Source organism: Blastomyces gilchristii, assembly GCF_000003855.2.
Source record: "Blastomyces gilchristii SLH14081 genomic scaffold supercont1.1, whole genome shotgun sequence".
NCBI lineage: Eukaryota > Fungi > Ascomycota > Eurotiomycetes > Onygenales > Ajellomycetaceae > Blastomyces > Blastomyces gilchristii.
In genome coordinates, this window is record NW_003101682.1 from 1337872 (window position 1) to 1359865 (window position 21994).

General features: G+C 46.8%; 4 protein-coding genes across 10 annotated transcripts; 2 read left to right on the top strand and 2 right to left on the bottom strand.

Moving 5' to 3' along the window:
* Positions 1-65: 65 nt before the first annotated feature.
* On the bottom strand, positions 66-6101 carry BDBG_00197. Of its 4 annotated transcripts, none has more exons than XM_031719779.1 (4): positions 4482-6101; positions 4088-4400; positions 3196-3936; positions 1233-3117 (listed from the first exon to the last, which is right to left on the bottom strand). In XM_031719779.1, the coding sequence occupies exons 3-4, from the start codon at positions 3196-3198 to the stop codon at positions 2149-2151; spliced, it is 972 nt and encodes a 323-aa protein (XP_031575664.1). In that variant the 5' UTR covers positions 3199-3936; positions 4088-4400; positions 4482-6101; the 3' UTR covers positions 1233-2148. The 4 variants fall into 4 exon arrangements, with proteins under 4 accessions (XP_031575665.1, XP_031575664.1, XP_031575667.1 ...); XM_031719778.1 differs by lacking the exon at positions 4482-6101 and having other exon boundaries at positions 1233-3123; positions 3196-3359; positions 3488-3936; positions 4088-4459; XM_031719780.1 differs by having other exon boundaries at positions 66-3117; positions 4088-4501.
* BDBG_00199 lies at positions 4902-9937 on the top strand. Of its 2 annotated transcripts, XM_031719781.1 has the most exons (2): positions 6230-6510; positions 6569-9937. In XM_031719781.1, the coding sequence occupies exon 2, from the start codon at positions 6693-6695 to the stop codon at positions 9135-9137; it is 2445 nt and encodes an 814-aa protein (XP_031575668.1). In that variant the 5' UTR covers positions 6230-6510; positions 6569-6692; the 3' UTR covers positions 9138-9937. The 2 variants fall into 2 exon arrangements, with proteins under 2 accessions (XP_002628953.1, XP_031575668.1); XM_002628907.2 differs by having other exon boundaries at positions 4902-9937.
* On the bottom strand, positions 9751-19046 carry BDBG_00200 (nonribosomal peptide synthase). 3 transcript variants are annotated; one of them, XM_031719782.1, is made up of 3 exons: positions 18577-19046; positions 18233-18454; positions 9751-18143 (listed from the first exon to the last, which is right to left on the bottom strand). In XM_031719782.1, exon 3 carries the CDS (start codon positions 17498-17500, stop codon positions 9995-9997), a length of 7506 nt encoding a protein of 2501 aa, XP_031575669.1. In that variant the 5' UTR covers positions 17501-18143; positions 18233-18454; positions 18577-19046; the 3' UTR covers positions 9751-9994. The 3 variants fall into 3 exon arrangements, with proteins under 3 accessions (XP_031575669.1, XP_002628954.1, XP_031575670.1); XM_002628908.2 differs by having other exon boundaries at positions 9863-18143; positions 18233-18445; positions 18577-18698; XM_031719783.1 differs by having other exon boundaries at positions 9863-18143; positions 18274-18465; positions 18577-18698.
* Positions 18869-21313, top strand: BDBG_00201 (mitochondrial enoyl reductase). Its single transcript, XM_002628909.2, has 2 exons — positions 18869-18933; positions 19031-21313. Exon 2 carries the CDS (start codon positions 19488-19490, stop codon positions 21120-21122), a length of 1635 nt encoding a protein of 544 aa, XP_002628955.1. The 5' UTR covers positions 18869-18933; positions 19031-19487; the 3' UTR covers positions 21123-21313.
* The last annotated feature ends 681 nt before the right edge of the window (positions 21314-21994 follow it).

A 21994-nucleotide genomic window follows, 5' to 3' on the forward strand; every position in this document is an offset into this window, starting at 1 on the left:
GGCTTGTTGACATGTTCTGAGAGAGGGACTTTGAAAGGGAAAAACACATAAAAAAGAAAAAGAAAAAAAAAAAAAGAAAAAAAAAAAAACAGAACGAGATCACTTTTTTTCCCCCCCAACCTTTGCTTTCTTACTGGAGTCTTTTCTTTTGCTGTTGTTTCTCTTTTTTTGTTTTTTCTCTCTGGCTTGTTGCATCCATCCCCCCCCTTCCACCTCCCCCGCGGGTCTGCTAATCATGTCACTATGCGCATACATCTTCAGCTCTTTGTGCCCCTCCCCCCTTGACTTCATGTTCTTTTTTTTTACTATTTATCATTATTAACTCGCCTGTTTCCTCTTTTATTGTTTTAAAGTAACTATATTATCTCAAACTTTCTACTTCGGTTCCTCTTTTTTCCTTTTCCATTCCTTATCTCGTCCTCGTACACTGTTGACCTGCTGCATTTTGGTTGCGTTGGTAGCTTTGCTTTACGCGTCCATCCGTCTCTCCATCGATATCTCCATGCATGCATCGCCATCTTTCGATATAGAAGTATGTGCGTGTGTGCCCCTTACGAAAATCAATTAAAGGGTTCATCTCTCCCTCTTCCCGCTGTATTGGCTCGATTTGCCCAGATAAAATAGCATAGGATAAGGGCCTTGGTGTGTGGCTACGTAGGAAATTCGTGCTCTGCTCGTCCGGCCCCGGCTAGCCTGCCTTTGATTTTGATATCACTACTCACCTCACTTCAGCCTTCAGCCCACGGGTAGTAAAAGGGAGAAAGAGAGGCGTCGCGCATCCTGCCCACACCCCCCCCCCCCTCGCATTTTTTTATATTCTTTTTTTTTAACACTTTGACGTGAGATATGTAGATGTCATTTCGTCCGTCAGATGGTTCTCTTTTTCGGTTCTATCTCTTGCACCAGTGCGCTGCCACTTTCTTCTCTTGTCATTCCCCTTTCTTCTCCAATATTTATTTATTCCTGTGCTCTTTCTTCTCGTACATTAAGACTCCTGCCGCTTTGCTTCCACTTTCACATCGCATGTTACTCCTCCATGGTAGAGAGATGGAGGGAAGTGGAATGTGAAGAGTAGAGTAGAGTAGAGTACTTGTAGTGAGGAAGGGAGGTGTGTTCTACCCGTTCCATCCCATCCCATTCTGCAGAAGTTGCAGGTTATGCAACTGTGCAAAAGGGAAAGTATCGGAGTACTCCTTTGCAACTTCACAAATATAGCAAAATATAGCTTTGACTTTTGCTTTCGATTTTCAATTGCAATTTCCCACGTTAAATTATTCCCATTCATTGACTTAACTAAAACATTGACAAACGGACAAAATAAAAATGGTAGATTAAAAGGCAGAAAAGGGGGCAAGAAAATCCCAAAACACGGAGTGGGCGTGAGAGGGTATTTCCTGATTCATCCATCCGTCCATCCATCCAGCCATCCTCTAAACAATTAAGAAACGCACAACAAAAAGAAAAAGATATTAGCCACCGTAAAGAGCCTTTCCAGACGCCCCATTCTCATTTAAAACAATAGAACAAAAGAAGAAGAAACCCACCTGGAAGAGGGGAAACAGGCGGGGGTTAACAAGCTTAGTGCCAGCGGGAAAAAAATGGGAAGCAGAATTAGAGGGGGGGGGGAGGGAAGATTAAAGAAATCGTTGAAGATTGTATGAAGAATTTGCGAAACACAGAAAGAGACAATGGAGTAAAAAAGAAGGGAAAAGCGCCTACCAGCATTTTAAATAGCAGAAGAGCGTTTTTCTCCAATTTACACTACTGCTGATTGAATTGGAGGGAGTCATTAATTTCTTTTATAAACTTGTTGCTGCTAGGAGACTTTCGCGCACGCTGTCCTAGCTGGAAAACAAATAAGAAAAAAGATTGAAACAACTTAGCACTTGGTATTTTGTTCTTTCAATGAGTGTAGGGGGCACTTGAGTGTTGAGTGTTGTTCCAGAGTTGTCTTGTGTTGGCTGCGCGGTGTCCATCTCATTTCTATAGAGGGTGAGATGAAAGACAAACCAATGACAATAAATTATATGCTGAGCCATCATTTTCCTTTGTGTCTACACTCTAGGCGAAATATGAGGTTTACCCTCCCCCAGACTGAACCTGGGGTGGGGAGAAGAAAATAAATACCATTTTCGCGGTTGCTCTGGTTCATGCCCCTCCCATGGGAAACCCGGGCATGTCGCACGTCGCGGATCCTGAAGCTGAAGCCTGACTTGCATTTGCGTTAAGCTCAGTAGAGTAGGAGGACCATACCTGGTCTGTTCTCACACCGTCACTTTCCGCTTCACTGCTCTCCTGCTGCTGCTTCTGCCGCTGCTGGTATTCCTGCTCATGAACCGTTGCTGGTGTGATGCCGTTGTTCGGGTCGAATTTGCGTAAATCAATCCCGCTAATCCACCACGACGCGGCGTAGATGATCTGAGTCACGCAGCGTAGTTCTTCCACGGTGCGCGGGGAGTAGATTAGGACGAAAGTGGGCGGGACGAACCGGAATCTCCACCACCAGCTTTCCCGAGCTAAGGGGTGGCGCTCACCCCAGCCTTTTTCGATGATGGTTTTGACGTCTGCTGGGTGGAGGGTGAGGTGCATGCTACCGTCGTACGCATGGGAATGGCAGATTTCGCCGTTGCATGTCAGGTGGCTTTGGCATCTAGGAAGGGAGAAGAGGCCCGTGTTGTGTTTTTCGAAGCGGGAGACCCCCAGGAATAAGCTGTCTGGGTGCCGGAGAGATAGCTCTTTAATTGTTGCGGTCAAGGCGGCATATATGGCCTTCGGGCCCCGGTCAGTCATCTGCCGCTGCGGAGCAATCCCAACAACTTCTGGGCGGCTGCCGATTCGCTTGGGTAGGTCATTGAGGATCCCGCTTTGTGGATGAATGTATGATGGGATATGGGGAGGGTTCAGGGGATTACGCAAGGTAAAGATGCGCAAGACGCAGATGCGAAGATAGCCAGCAGGAGTGGATGGGGTCCCACCAGGCCCAAGCGCAAGGAAATCATGATATCCCTTCCGGACCTTTCGGGCAAATGTAGCCAGGCAGAGCGCCACGAGAGTGAATAGGGTAATGGTTGGAATAGAAGATGCAAGTGGTGGATCTTGCCAGGAGAGAGTGGTAGACTGTTGCTTTGCATGTATGTGAGTTGTTGAATGCGGTTGTGCAGTGTATATAAAGCAAATCTCAGGGAGTAAACACACCATTTTGTGACAAGTTTCAGCAACAAAGCAGAGATGAGAGAAAAATTGTCTTTTAAACTATTTATTACCCACAGTTCAATGGCACACTGCTAGGAAGACAGTCCGCAGCAGAAAATGAGCGGCTTGAATGTAATGAAAGGAGCTTGTGGTTTGAAAAAAGAAGTCTAGGGTGTGAGAGGTTAGGGAGAAAAGGAGAGAAAAACGAGTGTCTTCAAGAGGAGGAGGAGGAGGAAAGTCTTTAGGAGGGAAACAGGAGCAACACACGGAGCGGGACAAGGGTGAAGAGGTGTACCTAGGGTATTATTTATTCGACCTTGCTGCTGTGTTGTCTGTCGCAGTGTATAGCTTTGTGCTAATTCTCAAGTGACTGCAGCGGAGATTTCACCGTGCGTTCCTGGGACCGGAGCCGATGAATGTGGCAGCTGCCATGTAACCCGTCAACGAACTAGCGCAACAGCGGAAGCGACTCTCCAGGCAAACTGTTGGCCTTGGATGGATTCCCAGGTATTCACGATGCGTGCCAGTCAGAATTCACCCAGAGGAGGAACACATGCCACAGCTCTCAGGACGGGAATTATGTCTCTCATTCGAGCCACATCTATACATGCTGCACCGGGTATGTTACGAGGTAGAAATAAAATGAACTTGGGGCACTTTTGTTCAAAACTGATGATGTTCATAAGAATAGGAAGATGACCCGGCTTTTGAGCCGAGCGACGGTGAGCTGGTTGCTCATGGGACCTATCGTTGTTTGCGGCTGCTCATTCAGCTCGCAGGAGAAAATGGAGCTATCGTCAGACTTGCATCATTATGCCAGAGGGAGGGGAGCTCTGGGCCATGCTGGCCGCTGGATGCCAGTGGTTGGGATGGCAAGCCTGTGGGGGAAACAAACCTAGTGTTGAATTTTGGAAACCCTATTCCGTTCCTATTCGCCCGCTTCCCGCGCCAGGCATACTGTGTACATACGTCGATGATCGGTGAAGCCCTCTAACAGAAGAGGAAAGACAAAATACGCAGATTTCGAGGAAAGCTGCCGATCGTCGTGTGTGCACATACAGTATTCTATGTACAGCAGTGGTTCTACGGAGGGGAGAGGGGAGTGGGCCTGCATCGTCGCAAGTCCTCCAGCGATGAAGAGCGACGGCTCGGGTTCCCGAGCTTATCAAAAGGCTGCTTTCCTCTCTCGTCTGTGTAATATTTAACTACTGTACAGAGGATCCTCTCAAAAGTTTTGATTAGCGCTAAGAAGTTAAGCTGTAACTACACAGTAATAATAATACTGTTACCATTCAAGGATCTTCATTCGAGAGCAGGAGACTTAGACTAGCTTTAGTTAAACAGTAGCTGGTTTATTCAGGTGCAACAGGCATTAACAACCCCCCCCCTTAAAACTCTAGTTAAGAGAGGAAATGTAAATACTTAACAGAGTTACAGCTTAAATTCTTAGTGGTAGTGGTGGCCTTGGCCTGCATCTCGGAGAGGACGGTCTAGGCCCGTATCTCGAAAATAACATTTTCTATCTCGTTATACACCTGCAACAATGTAGTATATATATCCATGGGTATAGATTCCACGCCACTGCGATAGTTACCTTTGATTGAATGTTCTGAACGCTAATGCTTAACAGAAATCTTGGCATCAGATGACATCATCGCAGAGGCAGTTTCTACTTCTCCAAGATAATAGCTAATTCATATCTCTAGTAGAGAACAGCCCTTTCTCTCTTTTCTTGAGACTTAACCTATGACGAGGAATATCTCCAAGAATCTATTTTGCTCCATGTTTACTCCTGGTCCTAGGAGCCTAATTTTCTTGTGCACTAAAAACGAAAAGGGGTATGGAAAAAATATCAGCTATTTTATATCTTGATAGCTGGTCATTCTACCAGTGGCTTGATTTGCACACTCTTGTCTCCATTTTTGGTTTATGACAAATGAAACATAATGTGTTATTATGTCATCCACACTGAAACAAAACAAGGGGGAATCCATTCAGAGTTGGCTGGAGAAGCCGGCAGATTCACTACCAGTGCATGATATTCCCCATACAAGGTCCCAGAGGCGCAGAAAAAAGCCATTTCCACGAATCACAAAACGCGCCAGGCCATGCGTAGATCAGTGTAACAGAAGGGACGAGTTAAAAGGCTAATTTGAAGACATGGGGATGAGTGGAGCAGGTGGTACCAGGCGCGGGGAAAGGAAAATTAAGTCATGTACAATTTGAAGGAGAGTATAAGGACTGACCATGGAGCGGATGGTAAACTTAGTTCTCACACTACGGAATCCAAACACCCATCGTCCAATATTGCAGTCCGCCGCCAACGCCTTCACGTCAGTTTGGCAACTCCTGAAGTGCATTTCGTGCCGTTTGGAGTAGAGAATGTTTATTTCCCGTGGCTGGCGGGGAATATATTGTCGCCTCTAGCGGAGGGGCCTGCCTGGGGCCGTTGACGGCGCGAATGACAACGAAAGGCGACGTAGGAGGTTACAGCGGAGTTGCTGAATCGTTCTTTTCCTTATGATAGGCACTTTCAGGCAATGGGACTGGCAGGTGGGGGGTGAGTTTGCAGATAAAAGGGGGTGAGGAGTAGAGCAGAGCGTGTTATAACAGGGGCATGTATGTACTATCCATAATAGGATGCGCAGCAGCAATTATTATAACAATGCTATGAAATCAGGGCCTGCATGTTTGATGCTGACAGGCCTGAAGACAATATCAGTGGTGGTATGCAGACCATTTTGTCATTCTCAAGGAGGGGAAACGTTCTCTAACTACTCCGTATACTTATAAAGTAGGAGAGGTTGAATTGTTTGATGCACAGAATAATCATAAAACCAGATACAACACGCCATACCAGATATGGGATCTATTAACTCATAGCTGTTAGAAGTGCAGCCATACACATAGTGAACATGCAACACTGCAAGTTGAAACCGTTGCTCGATTGTTGCTATGGTGATTAAACTATGCACTATACTTTATTTGGATCGACGGGTGGATCCATAACTTTAAATTACGTCTCGTGATTGGCTGATATTCCTGGATAAATTGCTTTTTCAGAGGGTCCATCCAGGGTACTTCGCGGCCCATACAGGACGCCATACAGTTCGAGGTTTCTTCAATTCTGGCGTCCGTACTCCGTACACAACCCCCTGCGACGCTGGATTCTCGAAGATGCTTGTGCAATTTTCACCTCTTTAAGGCTGTGTTTTCATATCAGATACCTCCGCTATATGCTCCCTGTTCTCGTCTTGATTTGTTATGAACCGAATGCTCTTATCGGATCATACTGGGGACGCTCTTTTCTAAAAAGAGGTTTTTTCGTTTCCCGCTCCCCCCTTCAAGGTCGCGTAAGTCTAATATTGTTGGCAAGCTCTCAGTAATCATCCCTACGCAAGCGCCTGAGACGAACCTCTGGACGCCGCGATTCCAGCACCTTGATTGATCTCTTACTTCTCTCTCGTCTTCCCTCAATTCCCTGTGCCTGGTTTGATGTCATGGTCCGCGCCGCAGAGCCAATGACACGCCGGGTGGCAGCCTCCCAGTTCCGCGACGACATTACCCAATGTCCCAAGCTGGAAATAGACACAGAGAAACAGGACTATGCCTACTCATCACGAGATACATCCCTAGACCATGATGAAGACTCCCGCACCTATCTCAAGTCTCCTTATGACACAGCGATCTCCTCAAACCCCATACTAGGCAAGCCTACACAGCCGTCGAAACGGAAGCGGAGATACCAATTCTACAGAGTACCACATTCTATTATGCGATGGATATGTTTGGGAGTGTTCATGAGCTTGCTATTGTTCATCGCGTTTCTGTTTCGCTTCACTATTTCCGGCTCCTCGTTTAGAGCGGTTCCGCTAGAACTGTCCAGACCGAAACCCAGGCCACCACAGTGGGAGAGCTTTCCGTTCCTGAGCAGATATTATGGTGGGATAAGGACGCTTGTATCAAGGCAGGATAACATCCCTGAATACCCTGGCGATGGAACTGTGGAGAAAATTATGGATTCCCCATCATATGGAAAGGAAGGGAACGATAAGTCGGATAAGAGATCTGAGGCCAAGAAGAGCTTGGTCTTCAACCCTTATCCTGATTACAAATCTGAAAGCTACGTTAAGAAATATGGCGTTAAGAATGACTGCTTTTTGGATGCGGATACGAAGACGTCGATCCCACCTGTTCGACATTTTCCGGGAATTCCCAAAGGCTTTCCCGATGCTGCGATGGGATCAAATAAGCTGCTAGGCATAAATGATGATGTTTGCTTTGAACGATTTGGTCGACTAGGTCCGTACGGCCTAGGCTATGGCATTGCCGCGGGAGGCACGGGTGGTGGCCTCGAAGGTGACAGATCTGGGATCGACGAAGTATGGAAGGAAATCCCCGCAGTTGATTTCCGGACAGTCAAATGGAGCGAAGCACAAGAGCGCTGTATTGCTGCAAACAGTCACCGATTCCCCAAGCTTGGACCCCCGAGAGTTGATCGTTTTGGGGCTATGAAAGTCGGCACCTTGCATGCAAGAGCCGAGACCGTAGGAAGCACCCCCCTAGGAGAAAATAAAGATAGCGCGTCTACTGTGGCTGCGGCGAACGACACATTAACTCTACCACGATCTGCTATGCTTATTCGAACATGGAGCGACTACCAATATAACGAGGAATCCATCATGTATCTTCGTTCGCTCATCTCGGAATTATCCTTAATGTCTGGAGGAGAATATATTGTTCATTTCCTGATCCATGTGAAAGATGACAACCTGCAAATCTGGTCGGACGATGATACCTATGATCGCGTTCTGAAGAATGCCTTGCCGGCTGAATTCCGCGGAATGGGCACCTTGTGGTCGGAAAGACAAATGGGGTTATTATATGGCGGCCTTCAAGAGACTTTTGCACGGGACCTCCCCGTCCATGGTGTCTATAGAAGCACCTTCATGCCTGTCCAATGGTTTTCACACCAACACCCAGAATATGACTTCATCTGGAACTGGGAAATGGATGCCCGGTACACGGGCCACTGGTATCACCTCTTCAGCCAAGTGAGTGAGTGGGCGAAACAGCAACCACGAAAGGGCCTCTGGGAGCGCAATGCACGATTCTACGTTCCATCAGTTCATGGATCCTGGGAAGATTTCCGCCAAATGATCCGCGTGCAAACCGAGATTGGAACAGACAATCCCAATAATATGTGGGCGACTCCCCAGGACAAAAACCGCCCGAATGGGCAGCCAGAGGCCAAGGGAGACAAGCCCATCTGGGGCCCAGAACGACCACACGAGCAGGATGTCATAGAGACGGACGGTGAAGGTATCCCCCCTACCACGTACGAGAAAGACAAATACCAGTGGGGTGTGGGGGAAGACGCCGACCTGATCGTCTTCAACCCAATTTACGATCCCGAAGGCACAACCTGGCTCCTCCGCGACGATGTGACTGGATACAATAAATCAGAGGGCATGCCGCCGCGCCGAGCAGCTATTATCACCTCCGCACGCCTCTCACGAAAACTCCTCGCCACAATGCACCGCGAGACCAGCATAAAGCGCCACACGATGTTTTCAGAAATGTGGCCAGCGACTGCTGCGCTCCATCATGGCCTGAAGGCCGTCTTTGCACCCCACCCTGTGTACATTGACCGCCGCTGGCCTACCAAGTATCTGGAAGCAACGTTCAACGCGGGCCGCAATGGCGCGACGGGCGGGTCTAGGATATCTGTATTTGGCGACAGGGAGCATAATTTTAGAGGTACGACTTGGTTCTATTCTGCGGGCCATTCGCCAAATTTGTGGCGCCGTTGGTTCGGATACAGAGTCGATGGCAGGGGTGGGGAGGAGTATGAGCTTGCGACTGAGGGGAGGATGTGTTTGCCGCCTATGTTGTTACATCCGATTAAGGAGCTCGAGATGATTATTGAGAGCGTGGATCGTTGATAGTATCTACTCGATTTTTTATTTGTTTTCTTTTCTTTTCTTTTCTCTTTTCTATATTTGTGCATGGTACGGTGTGTTGTATGGCTTTCATTTTCATTTGCTTTTCTTTGTTTCTTTTCCTTTTTCTGAGTCCTCCCTTTATATTTGTGATATATGCACTTTTTACCATCGTCAATTCCCCCACTCCATGCCTTTGACATTTATCTCCGTCTAACCCCTTCACTTTGGTCTATTTCCTCCCGAATATTCTTGTGCTTTCTTATCTCCTCCTGAGCAGCATTGTTTCCCGTTATTCTCCTATGGAATTGATATGTTTTCACTCAGATACACATGATGGAACTAATCAAACCGCGACTGATGCCCCTCCACATGCATGAGATACGACCCTGCCTTCTGTTTTTTTCTCTTTGCCCCAGATAGACGATAATGATAGATGATGGATGCAAAGATTGTATGTTCATGTATGATATTTAATGGCGGATCGGATGAAGCCTTGTTCTCCTGTTCATATCTGTTCCTTGATATGGTGGTGGGTTTTTAACCCCAGTCCCCTATCTCGCAGAGACTCGCCTGCTTGTATATATATATATCGGGCTTCTTATGTTACATTTTGCGGCTACCAGCTTCCCTCAGCAAAAATTCTTTGGATATCAAGTGAAACATTTGAATTGACCAATTCTCAATCATCCTTTATTGACATGACATCAGCTATAGAAAGGAGTCCTGGAAAATGATATATATGTAAATAAATAAATATGTAAATAAATAAGAAAAACCACATTTTAAGTATCGTCTTTCAATCTAATGGTTAAGATCTAATTGTAATGAAAAGGTCCGGGATGAGCCCGCCGTATATCCTATTCTACCTCCACGAATCTCTGTCTATCCAGTATCAGTTCCTTTTTCTCCAAAAGTCTAGAGGGCCCGCCTCCAAAATCCTTATTCAATTTGTTATACAAATTCCCGACAGTAGTGGTCTCCGTACACCCTAAAATGAAATTAAAGATAGAAACGAACGTATCCGCAGCCTTCTCTGTTGCACTCTCATCCATAAATCTCGGGTCGTACTGGAATTTCGTTTTGTAACCCGTGGGCGATTTAAACACCTCGCACATGAGGGAATAGTTGAAGAACATTCTATTCTGGCTCACACCCATGACGATCCAGCGCATATGGGCGTCGAGAGTTTTAGGTGGGGGGTCGAAGGGCTGGAAGCAGAATATGGTCTTTGCACCGCATTTGCTCCGATCAACACCGAGCGCTTTGTAGATATCTGCAAGCCCGACCATCCCGTTTTCGGTAGTCTCCCAGAAAAGCATCTGGGTATCATGCAGGAGAGTTCGGAGAGTTTTGCCCTGTTGGAAACGAGTGCGGAATGGGAGGAAATTGGCGCAGTTGCCATTGATTAATTGCGGGTTGTCGAGATTGACGTTACGCCCGGTTAGTAGGTTGTCATATGTGACGTCGAAGCTGCTGCTTAGGAATGAAAGAAGTATTCCCCAGGCTGTTTGGAAGACGATAGGTACAGTTATTCCGGAGCTGTGGGCGAAGTCATTGACCTCTATTCCGAAGGCTCTGAAAAGCATTCCTCCAACTTTAGGCTTGAGTGATTGACTGGAGTAGTCAAATCTATTCCCGTCAAGTAAATCCACCCAGAATTTGAGCATTTTTTCCGTGTCGCTGGTTGAGCAGTATCTGATGAGCTCCGTAAACTCGGTTGGTTTTGGAACTTCCTCATTTTTCACCATTGCGATGAACTGATCGTCAAATATTCGAAGTAATGTGCCGTCGTACATTGCATGGTCCATTTTGATGTACAAGTCTAGGGTGCCATCCATCGTTGACCTTAAGATTCGGTACTGAATGAAAGGTTTTCCTACTTTGAAACGGCCATCCCACAGGGTATTAATCATGCGCTCTCTGTCTTCAGGGGTGTCGTAACATATAGTTTCCAAATCTAGAATGGCCTCCTTTAGAATAACTTGTACCCATTTCGGAAGCTCCTCCTTTTTCACACTTTTGACGAACATGGCACGTAGAATCGCGTTCTTCTCCGTTAGTTTCCGCACCAGATCCAGCCACCGCTCAACATCGAAGTCAGATGGGACGCGTCTTACTGTTTGAAGTTGCCAGAATTGGTCATCGGTATGGCCTTGTGTTAGAAACTCAACCTGGCCAGGGACGCAGGGGTAAATGGCTTCAATATCATTCTGGTCAACACCAGACTGATGCAGCGTGTCATATATGTCATCTTCAATTTCGTACGCATGAGGGAAAGCAGGGAGGCTACAATTTGTCGCTGGTAAAGGCCGCATAACTCGAGCTTGCTCTTTGATAGAAGGAAATGACAACACATCGGCAACAGCTAGCTCATATCCAAGCTTGCGACACTCACTTACGAGATTAATAGCAGTGATCGAGTCGCCACCAAGAGAGTAGAAGCTGGACGTAGTCCCGAAAGAATCAAGATCACACTTGAATATGGAAGCCCAGGCATTTCGCAACAATCGTTCCTCGGCAGATTCGGGAGCTGATAAATCCGACGCTCCCTTAACAGCGGCAAATTGCACGTCTTGGTAACTTGCTACCAATGAATCTTCCATTGATTCGACGAGTTTTAATATCTCTTTTCGATTGGTTTTGCCCGAAGGGAGAAGAGGAAGATATGTAACAGGAAGCCAAACGGCTGGGATCATATAGCGTGCAAGAGTACCCATCTTTGTTTGCAACTCCTGGAAGGGGTATGCTTCTGAAGGGGGCAATAGGGGTGTGGTGTATCTTCCGATATCGCCGGGAGCTTCTGAGAGGAGTTGACAAACAGCGGCAAGTTGAGTCTTCCCGTGTATTTTCGCCGCGAGAACCACGCAAGTTTTCAACATGCCGGTCCTAAGGATTGCATTCTCGATTTCTCCGAGTTCGATACGGTAGCCGTTGACTTTGACTTGGTTGTCCCTTCGGCCAAACAGCTCGATTTGGCCGCTAGGGAGCTGACGAGCAACATCTCCAGTACGATAGATTCGAGATCCATCATTTCCAACAGAAAATGCCGTATTATCCACATCGGACCCGTCTAGATAGCCGCGCGCTACCTGAGGCCCACCTAGACAGAACTCACCTACCTCTCCCAAGGCCACTGGAGTCTCTGAATCAAACTCCAAGATGGACACGATCGTGGTAGACAGTGCCGTGCCAATATTATTGATTTTGCTATTTGGTTCGATAAGCGCAGTTGTCGCCGTGATGGTTCCCTCTGTCGGGCCATAGCTATTATAGACCGGAATTCGGGCTGCCCAGTCGTTCAGAATCTCTGGCACAAGAGGCTCTCCACCCACAATGAGAGCCTTCAAGCTCGGTACATCCGAAGGGATGAGGAGTTTCTTAACGATCGTTGGAGTTAAACTAATGTGAGTAACATCAAAATTATTGATGAAACCAGCAAGATTTGAAAATACTCGAGCTTGACTGACTAGGCAAAGGGTGCCTCCGGCGCTAAGTACTGTGAAAAGGTCAGAGTAGGATCCATCGAAGATATAGTTGAGGGCCCATAGCGATCTCCACGAGTCGTCCGTTTTAGTTGCCTCCATTATACCCTTGGTAGCGTGAAAAACATTATCGTGAGTGACGAGCACTCCTTTCGGGTCACCAGTACTTCCAGATGTGAAGATAACATAAGCAAGATTCTCAGGACATAAGGTAGTGACAACGAAATTTTCACAACTGAATTGAGAAAGATCTAGTTGGTCCAACAGCAAGTATTCATAGCCAAAGTTCTCCAATGAGTAAGAACTGGCAAGATCCGTGACAATCAATTTTGCTTTAACTTTCTTCAAGATAAACTGGTTTCGTGATGATTGACCTGCTGGGTCCAAGGCACAAATTGCAGCGCCGGCTTTGAAAACCCCAAGTATGGCAATTATCATATTGATCGATTTGTCGAGGCAGATAGGGATAACATCCTCTGGGAGGATTGCTCTAGACCGAAGGAAGTTAGCTAATCGATTTGCTTGCTCATTCAGCTGCTTATACGATATATTATTTCGATTTTCGTCCACCAAGGCGGTTTTGTCTCCGAAGCGAGAGACGCTATGTTCAAACAGTGAATGTGCAAATTGGGAATGAGTGTGGAGGGGTTTTGGCGTGGGAGGTTGGGAGGTGGAAGGCAGCATTGAGCTTAATTTAAGATCGCCAACCAGCGCCTGCGCATCGAAGGAAAAGGCATTGAAAACTGCGCCTAGTCCGGAGAGAATATTTTGGGCAAATGACGAATCTAGAGTTGAAGATAAGGAAATATTGCTTAGGTCGGAGTCGCATGCCTCGAGTTTGATAAAGTCAGTAAAACCCGGATGCTCTTCCGAAACGAACGTAAAGGTGTCATCTGCATCGGATGAAGGTGGCTTCACCAAGAAATTAACGGACGTGTCAAATAAGCCAGCCGGCTGGCCCGCAGCAAGCAAAATATTCCGCAGCCCAAAATGAGCATGCTCTGCGACCGATTGTATTTGGCGGTGGATTTCTTTCGCAACTTTGCCAATGGTTGAGGACTTGGAGATTTTAACACGTAAGGGAACTTGCACAACAGTCGGCCCTTCCATGAGCAGAATATCTGGAATCGGCACGTCTCGGCCAAATAGTGTAATGCCAAATATCACATCGGGTTTTCCAAGAATGAGAGAAAGAACTAATGCCCATGATGCATATAAGATCGAACCGACAGAGACTCCAATCGCTTTACTGGTTGAATAAATCGGAGTTGTCAAGTTCACAGTGGTGACATTATTTGGGCCCGACGTGTGTCCTAGGCTCGAAGGTTCGGAGTCCCGAAGGTAATTGCGCCAGTACTCTTGAGTTGAGATTCTGTCCTGTTGGGTAAGGTACTGCACAAACTGATTGTACTGCGGGCGACTAACTGGCGGGCGTGAACGGATCAAATTGGACAGATCATCAAACACAAAGCGGTTGGACCAAAAATCAAAAAGAGCATGATGCATAGTAAAAATTAGCTCCCCAGTGGTGAGCACAGTGACTTTGAAAAAAGGCTCTTCCATAGTGATGGTGACTGGCCTTTTCTCCAGGTACTCGGCCAGTGTCATGTCTAGGTCTTGCCATGGTAAGGGACTTTTTTTGGGGACGGTTTGAATGTAAGTCCTTCCGTAAGGAGTAAATGTGCTCCGAAGAAAGGTATCGGTTTTCAGAAGGCATTTCAGAGCGGCCTTCACTTCACCAATACTGGTGTTTTTTAACGTCACCACCCTGTCATAGACGTATTTCGCACCATCTAGCATAACATCGGCAATCAAAGGCTCTTGCGATGGGGTCGAAAGCCATGCATCCTCAATTTCGTTCGGGGCGATGTAGTCTTTAGGAAGAAGGGAAAACGCTTCTGGCCGTACTACCGGATTGTTTATTCTTTTGCAGGTGCTCGCCACCTCAAGTAGATTGTTTTGAAGCATGATATTGTGAACCTTTACATCAATAAGTTCCTTGCTAGCGCGTGACGCAGCGATTATGGCAGAAAGCGAAGAGCCGCCAAGATTCAAAAAGGATGCTTCCAAATTTATGCTCGTTTCAGGTATACACAAGACCTCTGCCCATATCCGCCTTAGCGAGCTCTCCATCGGAGTGAGATGGCACTGCTCTATGCTCTGGTTCGCAGACGTAGAATTAACAAGCATTTTCTCTGGCGGAATCGCCTGTACAAGCCTGCAAAGCTGAGGAACATCAACTTTGCCGTTAACGTTCAGAGGTAGATGAGACTGCTTCCACCAATATGCAGGAACCATGTATGACGGCAGAAGATCTCGAAGAATTTTCTGTAAGTTGCGGACAAGAGTTGGCCATTCTGTTTCCCCTCTAGGCACTACGACTGCGACGAGTGACTTCTGGCTTCCCATTGTCGTAGATACAGTCCACGAATCATAAACGTCAGGATGTTGTTGGATATAGCAGTTTACCTCACCCGGCTCGACGCGTTGACCGTTGATCTTCACTTGAAAGTCTATGCGGCCTATCATTTCAATGCGGCCATCGGCATGGGTTACAACCATATCGCCCGTCCGATAAAGGCGCCCGGGACCAAATGGATTTTTTATGAAAGACTCTCGTGTTCTCTCGGGTCGGTTAAGGTAGGATCGTGCAAGTTGTTGACCACCAAGACACAGTTCCCCTGGTTCAAGTATTGCAGCAAGTCGCACCGTTCCAGGGACAAGAACGTAGGAGCGGGTTGAATCGACAGGGCGACCAATGTTCTGAGGGTTCTGTTTCGGCTGCATGACATGACGCCAATTGATCTGTGTAACCTCGCTTAAACCGTACGCATTTAGAAGCTCGAGTTTGCCCATCCAAACCGGCAGGAGGGCAGGATTGATCAGCTCGCCAGCGACAGTCATTCGGCGTAGAGTGGGAACGCGTGTTTGGTCAATGAGAGCCGCCGTTGATGGTGTGACATCTATGACATTCACGCGCATAGAATTGATCATATCGGTGATTCGAACAGTCAAGTTTTCTTTCCTGGCTAGGCATAAGCAGCCTCCTTGCTTTAATGTAGAGAAAATCGAACGCTGCGCGGCTGAGAAGATGGGATTATGGAAAAGAAGTTGGCGAAGGTTCGGAAGAGTTGGGAAGGCCATCAGGCCCGTGTATGCTGATTTGTGCTCTAACAAAACACCCTTTGGCTTTCCTGTCGAACCCGAGGTGTATATGACATAACAAATGTCAGTTGTATCTTGCGGTACCTCTATATTTGAGAGAGCGAAGCCGGGGGCACGTTCTATCAGGTTTTCGATCAGAACAGGATTTGCGAAGTTGACGGCTAAACTCTGATCTGAAATAACAAATGGTGCTTGAACATCATTGACGATAAACGAATTTCTCTCGGGGGGACTTTCAGGGTCCAGAATAACGTATGCGGCACCTGTTTTTAATATTGCCAAGATGGAAACGATCAATTCAGGTGAGCGGTCCATGCACACAGGCACGTAGTCACCTCGGCCACAAGTAAGCTGGCGAGCAACTTGATTAGATAGTCCATTGAGGCCTTCGTACGTAAAGGCCGTTTGACCTTCGAAGTTTAGACATTCATGTTGCGGATTCAGCTCAGCTTGGTACTCAAAGAGTCCATGAATAAGGCCGGCGACGGGGAACGTAACGGGCTTACTGCACTGTAGCAGAAATTCCTTTTCCTCTTTGGGTAAAATGTCCATATCCGACACAAGCGCGTTTGGATATTGCACAGCTTCATTTACTAAAGATATGAAATGGCCGAGAATGACTTGTAGATCTTTGTCGCCAGATCCTTCAGAATAGTAGTGCATATTAACCAAATGGCGCCCAAGATCGATATTTATTGTTAAAGGAAAGAGAATATCATCATCTCCTTCCTCAAGAATATCAAGCGCGTCGGATACAATCAAACGCACTTGCACATCCAGAGGGTAAATTTGGTGCTGAATTTTGCTGTATCCTATAAAGGCATTCCTTGAGGACTGCTGGTCAATCTTGGAAACTTTGCGAATCCAACTCAGTAGCGATAGATGATTTTCAATCACCACCTTTAGAGGGAAGCATAATTCCGCATGCCCAACAATGGTATCGTAGCCGGGCACACTGGTGTCTCGACCAGTGACAGCAAAGACAGACGTGCCATCAGTAGCCGCGGTGTGGCGATATTGAACCAGCGACCATATTGCGTGGATAAAATCTCGCATTGATACGGCATGGGCGTTCAAAAATTCGTGGATGGACTTCACCAAAGTCTCGTGTAGGTTGGATGTGAGGGTGTTTCTCATGCCGGAGGTTTTAGTTGGGAAACCATATGAGAGCGAGGTAACAGTTCCATTCATTAGATTGCGCCAATAGGATAGCGCACTCTGACTATCCCGTTCCGTTATGTGCCTCATGTAATATTTGAAATGACCGTGAGGTTCGCAGGATAGACCGTGATAAAAAAGATCAAAGTCTCGAGAAATAAGCGCAAGGGATCTACGGTCAACCAACACCTGGAAGATACGGAGACGGAGGGTTACACCCGTTTCGCTGAGAGCCACAGTGAGCTCGGCAGTTTTCATCGAAGCAGTTTTTAATGCCCCATGGTCTGAGATACCCTGGATGCGAATAGGAGTAGCCCTCCTTAGAACAACGAGGCGGGGCTCTTGATCAGCTCCGTCGTATTTGATCGACGTCCGGAGGACAGGATTATGACTAGCCACAGCCTGCCAGGTGTATACAAGCCGATCGATGCTTGGGCAAAGCTGGCGTGTATCCCACCGCAGAGTATATGTTGGCAAATTTCCATGGGGCGATCGAGAAAGGCATTTGCGCTGCTGCTCGGTACATTCGCTTTCCTCCTGGAGCTCAGAAATGGCCATCTTGAGATGCGCTGGTCGTGATCCTCTTCTGTATGGCGGCGGCTTCTGGAAGGTGAAAAGGAACGGTAAGCAAAAATAGTAGGAAGGTTCTTAATATTTGTATAACGGATAAATTGAAAGGACCCGTTGGGTGTACTTGATATTTGATTCTTTATAAAAAAAGACGCTTCCACTTCAAGTGCACATCGACCGATGCATATTTATACTGCGCCGAACTACGATTGGGAATATCAACGCGAGGAGCGGATCATGTTGTTGCGCCGAATCTGCCTGTTTCCGTACTTGTCGTATTCATTTTACCATCTCCAGCAGCGATTCAACTAGGCTGGCGCCCTGAAGAACGAGCTGCTCAAGCTGAGTCGCCATCTGGATCTATGATTATGCAGTAGTCCAAAAGTCAATGAAGGAAGTAGAAACCAAACGCCATCATTTTGAAACAACCCACAGGGCTCCTGGCCCCCGAAGCCTGGCAGAGGCGTCATCAGCCCTGGCAGCTGGTGAAATTCGAATGAGACTATTTGACCCACGCACAATCCTTCCACGTGTTAATTGAAACCTAGCAAATCAATATATAGATGTATTTCTATATATATACATATGTGTATCTCTGTGTGCGAGTCGAAAACACCCCTAGCCTGTCGTGCTATTTCGTATCACCCGATATTAGCCACGAGGATACCATGCTCAAAGTTCGGGTGTTTCAAGTAGTGGCTATTCGAATCGAGAGCCTACCAGGATAAAAGGAACATTGTGAATGCCCAGTGGAGACTAACTTTTTCGTCAAGCTGCGGTGCGTGTAATCCAAGCGCACCGCAGCATGAAGAAGCCTTGGCTGATCAAGCTATATTCAGCGAGGACTGTTCATAAGTTAGTTTGGAGTGCCACGTTTTGGAGATTGTGTGTCACTTTCAGGGTTGGTAACAGCACACATGGCATTAAATTTAGCTATACGTCCTACGTTAGAACTATAAATAAGCGGATTATACAAGTAAATATCGTACGGCGTGCTGATTGAAAAAATAAGCTTGAAAAATGCGCTTGCGCTCGGCTGGAGCACGGTATTATGGGACACTCACAATGAAATTAACTCTCCGAGTAAAAAGGACAAGGGATCCCTAGGAAAGCAGTTCGTATAAACGACGGGACCCCATGCCGCCTGGTAATAATCTACGCTTGTGGCCAGCAAAAGGAAGTTTGCCCAGGGGAGATGAAATATATGAGAACAACCTTGGAAGAGGTTCAGGACCACGTGAGGGTAGAATCCGGGTAACTAACTATAGGCGGTTAGTTAGTTAACTAATGTCAACTGGTTAGTCAGCCTTAGAGATGCATCCAATCCTTGGTTTAAACATAAACATGATGGCCCTGATGAAATCCCCCGATGAAAAAAACTGCGGATGCAGTGACGCACATAACCCAAAATTACCACGGAGGTTAAGTAAAGCCTAGTTTCAGTTATTTCGTATACTTCGTATTGTGCATAGGATCCATCCACATGGGCATGTTGCCAGCTGACAAAATTCTAAACAGCCCCTGGGGTTCCGAGGGGCATGCTTACCGCCCTGTCAATCGGATATCGTTTGCCTGAGCAACAATAAGAAGGGTTGTCTCAGTGTTAGCTAGCCCAGTGAATCCCTCCTGCTGACTGTACAACTCCAGTTTCTCTCTTGTGGGAAAGCCTCACTTGCCATTGATGCCTCGTGGTCCGCTGTTATCCCTCCACTTTTATAGACCAACAGGCCCTGCCTCACAAGCTGGGGTGAAATCTTCCAATTCAACATTATCAGTTCCTTCGCTACGCATATAAGACTCTATTTTCCTAACTTGGCTAAACCTAGAACCTCATTGAGAAGAATTACATTCGCCTGACTGCTTCCTCTTTACTTTGTCTAATTTCTTTAATACTTCGCGTGTCATCATAATACACTGCCATAAACAATTTGGTCTAACTATCGATCACCGTGCTATTACTATCAATTCTACAGCTATGCCTTTGGCCTTGACATTCGCAAAGCCCAGCCCGCAGGCAGCAGAGGTCCTCTTGCTGGAGGAGTATTCGAAACCGGAACCAAAGCACGATGAAGTTCTGATCGAATTCCTTGCTGCCCCAGTCAACCATCTGGACCTTCTAGTTGTCGCAGGCAAATATCCTATAAAGCCAAAATCCCAGCTCAATGGGAACAATGTAGGTGGCTTTGACGGTGTAGGCCGCATTTTGTCGTGTGGCAAAAGCGTCGACAAATTTACCCCGGGTGATCTTGTCATCCCAAAAAAGCCGGGTCTAGGGACATGGCGTACACATGCAACATTGAGCGCGGACGATTTGATCGCGATCCCCACTATTCCGGACGTTACGTTTGCGGCGATTCTCAAAACATGCGTGCTTCCCGCTTATTTTTTACTCGAAGACATGAAGCAGCTGAAGCCAGGCGACTGGATTATCCAAAACGCAGGCTTGGGTGCCATTTCGCAGATGGTGACTCAGTTTGCGCATTTACGCGGGGTGAAGGTGATCTCCATCATTCGCGATCGTTCGCCGGCGACAGACTGGAATACGGAGGCTGATATTGTTCTCAGCGAATCGGAATTACCAAACGCAGAAATTCTTATGGGAAAACATATAGTTCTCGGTCTAGACTCCGTGTTCGGACGGTCGGGAGAAAAGATCGCCAGCTGCCTCTCAGCCCACGGAACTTTCGTAAATTATGGCCAGCTGAGTGGTGGGGGCCCAACAGCCTCCTTCAATGTTACACATCGGCAGGTTTTCTGGGATCGTTTGACATTTCGGTGCTTTCGAGTCACCGAACAAACCGCTCTGCGCACTGATTCCGAAATCAAAGACCTCTATGCCTGGTTTACCGAACTCTTTGGAGATGGCAGATTGAAACTCCCCAAACTGAACGTTGTCAGCTGGTCCGGCGAGCGGGAGAATGTTGCCGCTAACATTAGGGCGGCGATAGCGAGGCAGCAGAGTTCCATTTTGGGAACACAGAAAACAGTCTTCCTGTACACATCTGCTACGAAGGCGCCCCAATGCATGATCCCATACGTCAATATAGAAACAGCCTCTGAAGGTATTGCTGCTGCCTTGAAAAAGATGCCCATGAAAAGACATATCTTTTATCTTCTAGCGCATTCTCCAGGCCTTTTCCCTCCGATAATGGGGGTCTACTCAGCGTTCTTCCAGAAAGCTACCCGGACCTTGCCGCTGTTGGATTGGCAGCTCATAGTTCTGCGAATTGCGTCTACTCTAAAATGCCAATACGAATGGGATGTCAACGCACCCGTTGCCAAAGTTTACGGAATGAGCGAGGAAGCCATGAGTGCAGTAAGGGCGTGCAGAAATATTACTCTGCAGGGAGGCAACGTGAACCACTCAAACTTTTTCTCAAAGAGACAGCTATTGATACTAAAATTCGTTGACGAGCAGCTGAAGACTTACACCAATGAGGAGGGTACGATGGCTCAGCTACTTGGCGTTCTGAGCTATGCGGAGTTGGTTGAGGCTGTTTTCGTGGTTGGATTCTATGTTATGATCGCAAGGCTGATCAAGGCTGTGGGGATTGATCCGGATGCGGAGATTCCTGGATTGGAGGATATGATCAGGGCTGGAGTAAACTAAATTGTTGTCATACATGGTGATCAGAGCTATAAATATAGAAAACAAGTTTTCAGGTTCAATGTGCTACAAACTCCGTATAACTTCCCTAGGTGAACCCTAATATCGCCCCCAGCTGAACAAGAGGGTTAGTTAATAGCAACATGCTATACTCTTCGGGTGAACTTAAATTTAACGAATAATGTAGACTTCGTATCGAATTTCCCTATTGCATGTAGTGTAAGCAATGCCTCCTTGTGAAATGTAGAACAATATCAAGACTGTCAAGCTGGTCAGCATTTCCATTTATTTTTTCAACTGAACTGCATGCACCTGTATCAATACGGAGTAGTTTGAGGGACAAAATAAGGGCGATCATTCCGGCGTGAAGTTGAAATAAACCTGACGCTAAAAACAATGCCAAGAACCCGCTACCACACCCCGTTCTCAAGCGGACCGACAGCGTGAACCTAATTTTGACCTCGGGTATATTGCCAGGAGACTTTGCTACGTAGTACATACAACTCCAACAATACAACCGTGGCTTGTTTGGTAAGGAGTGAAACCAATCCATAATACGATATCTGAAGAGCACGACTTCATTTTGTACCACCCAAGGAGTAGCCAATGGCTACTGGGCGGACCAACGACATCATGAAAATACCCTAATCTGGAAAAATACGAGATGGCAGTTTATCTGAGACTTTTGCGATGAATCACCACGAAACTTCTAAAATATCCAATGACAAAGGGGTTTATACGAGTGGATTATAAATTTCAATGATTTTTGTGGCGTTTCCAATGCAATGGCCTGCCAAAATCAAATATCTCTCTGGGCTGTTGAACTTCAGATTAATTCTCCTGGAGGGCTCAAAGGTTGACATTATTTTGAGAGT

Bases quoted from the DNA above. Each gene is read 5' to 3' on its own strand.
- BDBG_00199 (XM_002628907.2), top strand. From the start codon at position 6,693: ATGGTCCGCGCCGCAGAGCCAATGACACGCCGGGTGGCAGCCTCCCAG.
- BDBG_00200 (XM_031719782.1), bottom strand. From the start codon at position 17,500: ATGGCCATTTCTGAGCTCCAGGAGGAAAGCGAATGTACCGAGCAGCAG.
- BDBG_00201 (XM_002628909.2), top strand. From the start codon at position 19,488: ATGCCTTTGGCCTTGACATTCGCAAAGCCCAGCCCGCAGGCAGCAGAG.